The sequence below is a fragment of the Malus sylvestris genome, chromosome 3, assembly GCF_916048215.2.
Source record: "Malus sylvestris chromosome 3, drMalSylv7.2, whole genome shotgun sequence".
NCBI lineage: Eukaryota > Viridiplantae > Streptophyta > Magnoliopsida > Rosales > Rosaceae > Malus > Malus sylvestris.
Genome location: NC_062262.1, coordinates 10,454,792 through 10,465,447, shown reverse-complemented (window position 1 = coordinate 10,465,447; position 10,656 = coordinate 10,454,792). Strand labels below are relative to the sequence as shown.

The following is a 10,656-nucleotide window of genomic DNA, read 5'->3' as shown; positions in this document are numbered from 1 at the left end:
TCCTAAACTATTTTGTTTGTTTTTTTATTTTGTTGGTCCCAGCTGCTGAGGTGGTGCGGTGACAGATGCAGCAATAACAATAGAAGCTGCCAAAGTACGAGATCAAATCTTTTACACTTATACTGTGTGCCAACTTTTTGTTGAGAAATTTTTAGTTGCCAAGGAAATCTGGATGACATATCATATGTTTTTATGAAAGTGGTAGAAAATTTTAATTTTTAAATTATTAACATTTTAATACATATAACCCACAATTTATATAAGGACACATAGTATACCAGCTCGTATGACAGTCACACTGAAAAATCTTTCATTTTTATAGACTCTATTATTAATTAGTACGTGTTAAATTTACAATAATAAAGTTAAAAAGTGTTAAGTATAGCTAAATTGGATCTCCTCTGGACCCAATAAAATTGAGTTTGTTGAGCAAGGAATTCATTCCATTAAAATTTGATTCAACGACTACAAACAGAAGACCCTCTAATAATAATTGTAACTGTTAAATCAAATTTCAACGATCCCTTGCTCAGCAAGCCCAGTATATTTATGTCCGGAGGGGATCCGGTTCCAAGTATAGCCTCCCTTCTCCCTTTCCACAATATTCCGTTATGAATTTTTTATGATTTATTCTGGAATACGATTTATATCCCTATATATTAGTTCTCTAACAGTGAGGAATTCCACATTTTGGGTTAAGATCGGATGACTTCCTCTTTTTACACAGAGTTTATAAGTCCATAACTCTTAAAAAATCAGAACTGTTTATTAATTTTGTCATTCATAGATTATTTCTACAAAAAAAATATACAAATTTAAAATTATTAGCACATTCATATATAATAAAGAAAATAGATGAATGCGATTCTGCAAATAAACACTAAAATGACAATTATTTGATCCAACGGTCATATAATTTTAGATTTACATGATTTTTAGTAATGTACTTCAACGTTTCAATCGCTTTTTAAGAGCATGTTTAAAACGAGAAGCAACTTGAGGGAATTTTATCCTAACACTGACCCCTCATGTCCTTTCTGCAAATTTAAAGAGAAACTTTCCAACATATAACCCCTTCCTTCCATGGATTGGCTTACTCAACTTTACGTTAATGAAATACTAATGGAATTTCAGACTTCGAAAATGCCTTCTCTTATGGCGGCAGAGTTGGGAGGCAAGAAACAACTTAATACTAACGTTCTGTACTCCTCGCCCGGCAAGAATCTCGACGACGGCTTCAATTTGTGGCGAGGAGTACCTTTGTGTGAATGACGACTTCAATAAATTTTAATACTAACATTCTGTACTCCTCGCCCGGCAAGAATCTCGATGACAGCTTCAATTTGTGGCGAGGAATACCTTTGTGTGAATGACGACTTCGATAAATTTTCAAAATTTTCCTACATTATATAGGCATTTGACAGCCTCCCCCAATCAGTTTTCTAGCATAAACTTGGACAAGCTCCAAACAACTCGAGTCATGAGATTTGAACTCGGCCTCCTCTAACAAAGCAAAAACAGGTGCCGCTAGACCAAATGGTCGCGTGTGAGCATACTGCATTTTGGTGAAAGAGAGTGCAACTTCATGACACAAAATGACCTTAGACATCGGTCAAATGCAACTACGCACCACAACCATTTTTGCATGAAAGAAAACAACATATGTCAAAGTAACGATCCAAAATGGATAAATTGAGACAATGTAACAATGAAAACGTAACAAAAAAAAACGAAAAACAGCAGAAGGAAAGTTAGCCAATGGGTTTTCATTTACCCGGAAAAATAGATGCTGAATTATGTGCAACACTGAAGATTGAAAAACCAGATGAACATGGAAAAGAAGATGTCGGTCCAGGCTAAGGAGAAATGTTAAACCAGGAAAGTATCACCGAAGAAATATGCCGGAAATGCAAGAATCACATCTCAGTACCTAGAAGAAAACACATCTTGTTCACAATGTAGAATACCTCAAACTAGATTCACCATCAAGCTTCAAGAAAGCAGAACACTCACGTACCAATAATACACTGTAAAATCTAGTAACACCACCAAGTACACATCAAAATTTAACATATTGAAGAATAACTAAGTTTATAAGTAACGAAATGGCTGACGACTTGAGGTTCATGGACACGTGTATATCAGGTTTTAGGCTTCTAGAATAATTGTAGGCCAGATATCTGCTAGAAAGGGAATATGCATTGATGCACTTCTGAAGCACATAACAGTATGGCTAATCAAGAAGCTGATAGATAAGAATTCATTATCTTGCTCCAGAAAACTATAAATTGTGACAAATAGAACACTATCAAGCATCAAATTTATAAAAACAAATCATTAAACAATTACGCTCTCAAATTATTAAAACAAATAACTGACTGTAGAAGAGAAATGCAAATTGAAAAATAAATAGGGAGCAGCATACTACCCATGTGTCCCTACTTCGCTCTTTTTGGAGCAAATCTTATGCAGGATCATGGAAGAATAAAACACCTCCAGATGCAGGCATCTTAAGAGAGCCAGGGAAATGCTATCTCGGCAACCATTAATTCTAGTCAATCAGATGGGTGAACAAGGAACTACCCGGAAGGGGCCATGTCAGATTGCAGAAACCAGTACCTTCTTTTGTGTTAATCTAAAAAGAATCTTCAACAACCCATAACTGCACAGTTGTACACAAACACCCCAACATGCTCTTTCACACCGATAACTTTCCAATCCAAGGTGCCATTCTTGACCCCTGACTTTGGAGACCATGTGTTCAGAACAATACCTTCACCTTCAGGACCTCTTTGCCCGCCCACAACGAGAAGTTCCTTTCCACAAGCCTTGAAGGCCAGGCCCCAGCCGTTTGAAGAGTCAGCCCTCACTGGAAGTCTTCCTAAAACATCCCAGGTGTTCTTCCCCTTGTCATACTTCTTCACCATGTTGGTTAAATACTCAACTGCATACAATTGGTTATCAACAACTGCACAAAGTGGAGGAGCCTGTGCAGCCCTATTGACAGATGGATACATACCCTCAATTTTCCTCCATTTCCCCATATCGAGATCATATTCCTCCCCACAAGTAAGCGAGTCAGTAGGACTTGACATCCCACCCATAACATAGAACTTGCCGTCCCAAAAAAAACCAGTGCACAATCTACGTGGAGTGTGCATGTTGGGTAGCATTTCCCACCTACCTGATACAGAATCATATATCTCCGCTGATTTCAAAACATTTCCATTTCTATCACTCCCACCCGCAACAATAGCAATTGAACCAAGGCTACCGGACCCGAACAAACAGCGGGGTTGGTTCATTCCCCAACATTTTATCCAGCTACGATGTATTGCACTGTACTTCCAAATCGCAAAATCCAACAGTTCACGACCAAAAACCAACAACTGACTTCCCATGGCCAAAGACTCCTTATCTGCATGATTGAAACACTCATCACAAGGCATCTTAGGCAACGTCATCCATTTGTTTCCCATTGGATCAAATGCCTCCCACCCTCTTAAATCACACACCAGATACACCCAATGCTCCAGAATTCCCAACTGCTCTCTCAACCCATACAAATACCCACTTTTAATTAACTTATTAAACCTTGTATTAATACACGACAGAGAAGCATAATCCCATCTAGAAGCCCAAGCGAGGCAATTCAAAGCTACATCGTCAACAAGACCGGGGACAAGCGAGTCACTTGATCCATACCTACGACGACCATCATTCGTTGTCCCCTTCAAATTCACATTCGAAATAACATTTACTCTCTCTTCCTTCTCTTCCTTTTCTTCCTTCGTATAATTAACCAACTGGGAAGGCATGTTTCTCATGTTAACAAAACTTCAGTATATCCCAACCAAAACTCCCAAACATAAAACAATCTTCATACAGGTTCCCAAAAAAATCCCAATTACACAAATCCCAAATCTATCAACCCGATACCCGAAAAAACAATTCCGATCTTTGCAGGCAATCGATTTCCATTGATCTACTCCTTCCCCTCCATTAACGAATAGTCAAAATTCCATGGCAAACTCCATTACCAATTTCTATATCGAAAACGAAATTCGAACAATTTCATAGCCATCCCCCATCGGATTCACAATACAAATAAACATGGCAAACCAAACGATCAAGAATTCCAAGAACCTTTTCTCGAATGATATCAATCAATCCAAACACAAAAACCTGCATATTCCACAAAATCAAGCACAAATTCAATACCAAAGACACAAATTTTACAAAATAAAATAAAATAATAAATAATACACACAGAACAGCAACAGCAAGCAAACAAAAACAATAACACCATGCAGAGAGCTAAGGTCCAATCCGAATCCGATGCCGATAGAAAGATTACGATCCGGATCGGTGGTTAATCGGATCTCGCCTAAAGGAACTGAGAAAAACAACAACTTCAAGGAATCAAGACGAAAATAAACGAAATGTTTGCGTACCAAGAAAGTGAGAATAATCGATTTCGGATCTCAATCGCAAGGTCGCCTGCGAATCTTACCGGAATTTTTTTCCGTCGGCATGTTGCCGGAATCCGGCGGGGATAAAGAAAGAGATGAGAAGGAGAAAGAGAGAAGAGAGAAAGAGAGAGAGAGAGTTGAAGTGTGTGCTATATATATATCGGAGCAGTGAGGACAGAAGGATGGGGTGGATTCCAACTTGTAACTTGTAAAACTCACCATGTCTGTTTTACGGCAATGATGGATAAGATTTGGGGCTAGTTTGGACTTTAGTTGTTTCTTTAAGAGAATAAACAGTGGTGAGAAAACAGATAAATATGAAATTTTATTTGAATCTATATAACTTAATTTATTCTGCACATTTATATTATTTTTAATTAAAGAATTAATATCTCTTTCAACTCAGATTTATTATCTAAATTACTCTTACAAACCTAATTCAAAATGTAAATTTATCTTTACACCTGTTTAATAAATAAAATCCCAAAAATTCATCTTCTCAACTTTGATGATCGTGAGTTTCACGAAGAGTTTGATTTTGTCGGATTACTTACTAAAATGCTATTTTGACTGATTGATGGCATAGATTTGTAACTGTCGAGGACGTTCCAAACTTTTTTTTATGCATGACCTTCACCATTGTAACTCACTTTTTTCTCAAAAGAAAAAAAAAATGATTACTTTTTGAAGAGGTTCTACAAATTTAATGTTGCTTACAAATTAAGGAGAGAAGTCTATTAACAAGAAGACTAATGACGAATGAAAATTAAGCTGATTGGGATAGAGGAACGTGTTTACTTACAAACTCTACCTTTAAAGGAGAGATGGGTACAAGTTCCTAATTGTAATGGTAACATGGTGTGTAGTTGCAAAACCCATAAACCCAGTGAAACTCAAAAACCCATATTCCAAACTTAAAAAAATAAATAAATAAATAAAATTGAAAGCAAACTAAAAAAGTTTCAATAAATCAATTCATACCTGAGTTGGAGGGTTCAAAACTTCAAACGCACCATCCATCGATAAAAAAATAAAAATATATAAATAAATAAAAACTTGTGTTTTTTTTTTGTATGGGAACTTTTAGGGTTTTAGCCGGAATGAATATAGGATAAACATTGTGTGATGGTGGGGTTTAATTATTGAGTATGAGTTTATTTATAGATTTTAGTTTTGTTGTTATTTTCACATTGTACTTGATAGTAATTATGCAATAGGATAAAAAAGACAATTCACATTTAAAATTTAAGTTAGGTATTATATTATATGGGTTCAAATAAAATTTCTCTTTGATAAATTATAGCGTTAAAAGTGTTTATATCAAAAAAGGATGAGAGTATGATTGTCAATATGCAAGTTTCATGAATTGGTATCGTTCACTTGTTTCTAATGACAAAAAGTTTTTATTTTATTTTATTTTATTTTTAGAATTATCTTATACTTTCTGTTGTTTTGGACCTATATTTTCAAAAAAAAGAACACTTTTTTTTTTCTCATTTACCAGACACTTAATGCCTTAACTTTTGTAAGGAGTTTGACTCACCCTGACCTGGAAAGTCCACTTGGACTCCAAATCGAGTTGTGTTGACCGACATCTAGAGGGTGGCGAAATCATAAAGTGTAGTGTAGTGGAAGAAGAATGTGAATAAATTTAAACCTAAAAGTGCCTAATCAAAAGAGTGCGCAGATGAGCAGGATTGAACATTTTTCACACGTGATGTTAAAACATAAGACAATATAATAAAGTATGATTAGGGTTATACCACTAAAGATAACTACCTCCTGAGATATGCCAACATCCTCGTTTATACGTAAGCCCATCTACTAAACTTGGAAGGGCAAAAAACAAAGTTAAGTAGGTCAGCAAAACAACATTTGTAAAGACTTTTATTTTCAAATATACTAACCGTTCGCCGTAAAACAAGTATAGTTTCCTTAAAATCATACTACGTATAAGTATGAAGATTTAATGTATGCCAATAATGTATATCAGAAATATGCCACAACATGAATAATTCAACAATAATGGAAATATAGGCATGTGCTTGACAATATACTAGCAAGCAAGTTGGAGTCACTTAACGTGACCTGTACAACTGCATCTATGGCTCATCAATCTATATTATCACACAAGTCGAAGTCACCTAATGTGACATGTACGACATGTTAGGTGTAATAATAATATACACTTTAGTGCTACGATCACGTGAAGCTTGCGCTAAGCGCAGTCACCTATAAGTCGGAGTCACCTAACATGACATGTACGATAGACTAGCACCTAACTTGGATCTAAGACGAGCATACGGTGCGGGAGGTGAGCATACACGTGAAGGCTGGCCCTGGCCCCAGGCGAGAGCACTAACACCGGGGTGTAGTAATGATGAGCTAAGTATATGAATATATGAATGTTATACAATTCGAATCAATATAATAAACTCACCTGAATTTACATGCGCATCCTGTAGAATCAGTTTGATATTCTACCACAGCACTATATATGTAAGCAAGTAAAATGCATATGAATATGCCATAGCCATTTTATAATTCCAATCACAAAGCAACATTTACCAAACGAAACTAAAATTATGGCATAATAGGCGTAAATGCATTTGAGGAAACTATAACTCATACATATATATATAAGTAAACTGCCCACTCACAGTTACGTAGTTGAAACGGAGTTTCCGAGCCTTGCTTGACCCCGTACGTCCTCGGGATACGTTTCCCCTATAGGTGAAATTACTAATTAACTTAGTTTAATAACACATAAATAGAAACTTAAATAAAATCTCCATAGATTGCTCAAACATAAGGTTTGAATATACGAAAATAAAGGTTTTCTTACAAACATTGTTTTGCTGACCCACTCAACTTTATTTTTCGTCCCTCCAGGTTTAGTAGATGAGCTTACGTATAAACAAGGATGTTGGCAAATCTCAGGAGATGGTTATCTTCAGTGGTATAACCTTAATCCTACTTTATTATATTGTCTTATGCTCTAACATTCACGTGTGAAAAGGGTTCAATCCCGCTCACCCGCGCACTCTTTTGATTAGGCACTTTTAGGTTTAAATTTATTCACATTCTTCTTCCACTACACTACACCTTATGGCTTCATCACCTTCCAGGTATCGGCCAGCACAACTCGATTCGGAGTCCAAGTGGACTTTTCGGGTAGGGATGTGTCAGTTTGGTATCAGAACCACTCTACCGTGTGGTGCGAGTGTGCCAACGAGGACGTTTGGCCCTTAAGAAGGGTGGATTGTAACATCCCACATCGACTAACGGAAAGGGGGTGATATGCCTTATATATACATGATCCCCTCCCTATGGCACGAGGCCTTTTGGGAACTCACTGGTTTCAAATTCCATCAGAACTCTAAAGTTAAGCAAGTTTGGGCGAGAGCAATCCCAGGATAGGTGACCCATTGAGAAGTTGCTTGTGAGTTTCCAGAAACAAAACCGTGAGGGAATGGTAAGCCCAAAACGGACAATATCGTGTTACTGCGGAGCCGGTCTGGGATGTGCCGTTAAATGCTACCACTTTAGCACCAGATTGTCGTTTAAGATATTTCTAGAATCTTGACGAAGTGACCTTCGCGGGGATTCTAAGAGAGGGTAAACTAATAGGTGCTACCAAAGAAACAAAACCATTTTGGTTTCCTATCACGAAGGGTTTGTAAAAACAGTGGGAAAAAAATGATAGGATTAATCGGTAAATCTTTGGTGATACTCAACCCTTGATACATTAGCCTGACTGCAGGGCTAGCAGCTCGTTTCCCAAAACGGAACTTTCCTTGGTAGGAAGATTCATCGTTTAAAGTCTAGGGGCAATTATCAAAATTATTTTCTAAAATGATGACAAGTCGTCTAAAGTGCCCAAAACTTGAGTAAAAGTTAACACATTTTTCATGCTCAACGAGGTGGCAATATTCGACATTTAGGTTCAAGAACCAAGAATGCTTACAACACGCGTGTGATGAATGCAATGCTGCCCAAACTTATGCTCTGACATCACGTGTGAAAAAAGGTTCAATCTCGCTGACCCGCGCACTCTTTTTATTAAGCACTTTTAGGTTTAAATTTATTCACATTCTTCTTCCACTACACTACACTTTATGGCTTCGTCACCCTCTAGGTGTCGGCCAGCACAACTCGATTCGGAGTCCAAGTGGACTTTCTAGGTCGAGGTGTGTCAAGTTGCTTTTGAAAAAATTTAGGCAATCCCAAACCAGCTCTTCATTCAACAAAAAAAAAAATGATACATGGGCCTTGTGAAAGTGAAACCAATGGAAGAGAGGTCATTGAATCTTGTGAACTAGAAGCTTGAGATTGCCTTCAAACTTGTTGTGTGGTTGTAGATTAAAAGTAAGAGAGGCGATACTTAAATTCAAATTGGCCAATATACACAATCCAGATACATAAATATAGATACATTAGTTATTATAAAACTTTAAAAGCTTACTATGAACACGGAAAATTCCTGAAACGAAAGAGACAAGAACAACGTGCACAAAATAATATTTTGGTGTTAATGGATTTGTTGGGTTACGATCTCTTTTAACTTGATCCTCTGATTCGATCTCCGTAAGGTGTTGATTTGTGGATGTTTCGTTGATCCAAGGGCCGTCGAGGCTTGATCTTGGATGAACTGTTGGAAGTTTCTTCAAGGGGTCGTGGGCTTGATCTTTGAAGGTGGATTTGAGCGGATCTTCAAGGAGCCGTTGGGGCTTGATCTTGAGGATGAGTGTTTCTTCAAGGGCCGTTAAGGTTTGATCTTGAATAACGGTGATAAACGGATCTTCAAGGGCTTTTGGGCTTGATCTTGAAGAACGGTTGGATGTGTGGATTTGTTGATGTTTGTTGATCCAAGGGTCGTCGGGGCTTGATCTTGGATGAACGGATGATGAATGATGGTGCTTTCTTCAAGGGCCGCCGTCGGGGCTTGATCTTGGGATGAACAGTTGTGTGGATTTATTGATGTTGTTGATCCAAAAGGTCGTTGGGGCTTGATCTTAGGATGAACAGTTGTGTGGATTTGTTGATGTTGTTGATCCAAATGGCCGTTGGGGCTTGATCTTAGGATGAACAGTTATGTGGATTTGGTGAACACTTTCTTCAAGGGCCGTCGAGGCTTGATCTTGAATTGGTGGAAGTTCTTCAAGGGCCGTTGGGGCTTGATCTTGAAGGAGAAATTTCTTCAAGGGCCGTTAGGGCTTGATCTTGAAGGAGGATTTGACGAAGAACGAATAGGGCTTTCTTGATCCTTCGGGAGTTGCTTGAATTTGGGAGGTTGGATGCTTGAAAGCTTTAGAGTTTCAAAGCTTCAAGGATTTTGGATGTGTGGGGAGTATTCTCTTCCATTTTGGGAGTAGAGAAATGTATTTGTGAATTGGTTGATGATACCTTGATGTAGAAGCCTATTTATAGGCTTTGAGAATGAATCACCACCACAAAATATTTTTTTCTTTTCCAAGCACCATTGCCTAATTTCCCACTTAATACAATTTTAAACTTGAAGTGGTAATTTTATGGCCTAATTTTCCACTTAATATCATTTTAAACTTGATATGTGCATGCTTTGTCATTGCCCAAAATGAGAAGAAAACCTTGTTTTGATCTTCAATGGATTGAAATGTGCTTGCCTTGTCATTGCCCAAAATGAGAAGAAAAACTTGTGTAATCCTCCGAGGGTATTTCTTTTTATTTTGTTGAGTCACACACCATGTGTACAATTTGTATGACACGTGGCATATGCCATGTATGCCTTGACACGTCAAAATTTTAATGCGTTGGTGAACATTTATTTCACTGCAATTTCGATGGCTACACTTACAAAAGTAACAAAACACATTGAAAAATAAACAAAGAAAGCCTGCAATGTGAATTACCTTACATTGGTATTGTGGGACCATGAATTTCCAAGGCTAAAGTAAGACGGATTGGAGTATGCCTACCTCAGAAGTCCGATCATAGACTCAACAACCTCCATCATGAGGCTGACTAAACGGATCAATGGTGCTATCATCATCCTGCTCCAGAATCAATAGGCGAAGTTCGTCAACTTCATTGAGATAAACCTTTCTTGTTCCGCAAGACTCAAGAACCTAATCCAGTATGAATTCAACATGATTCCTATAATCTTGGAGCCCTTACAATTTAAGAGTTGATGTGCACTGCAAGT

The 10,656-nt window shown here is 37.5% G+C and overlaps 1 protein-coding gene across 1 annotated transcript; it reads right to left on the bottom strand.

The window, feature by feature from the left end:
• Nucleotides 1–2,288: 2,288 nt before the first annotated feature.
• LOC126615247 (F-box/kelch-repeat protein At5g60570) lies at nucleotides 2,289–4,634 on the bottom strand. The gene is made up of 2 exons (XM_050283049.1): nucleotides 4,455–4,634; nucleotides 2,289–4,185 (listed from the first exon to the last, which is right to left on the bottom strand). Exon 2 carries the CDS (start codon nucleotides 3,825–3,827, stop codon nucleotides 2,649–2,651), a length of 1,179 nt encoding a protein of 392 aa, XP_050139006.1. The 5' UTR covers nucleotides 3,828–4,185; nucleotides 4,455–4,634; the 3' UTR covers nucleotides 2,289–2,648.
• Between the last annotated feature and the right edge of the window lie 6,022 nt (nucleotides 4,635–10,656).

Coding starts and splice junctions, on each gene's coding strand:
- LOC126615247 (XM_050283049.1), bottom strand. CDS start 3,827: ATGAGAAACATGCCTTCCCAGTTGGTTAATTATACGAAGGAAGAAAAG.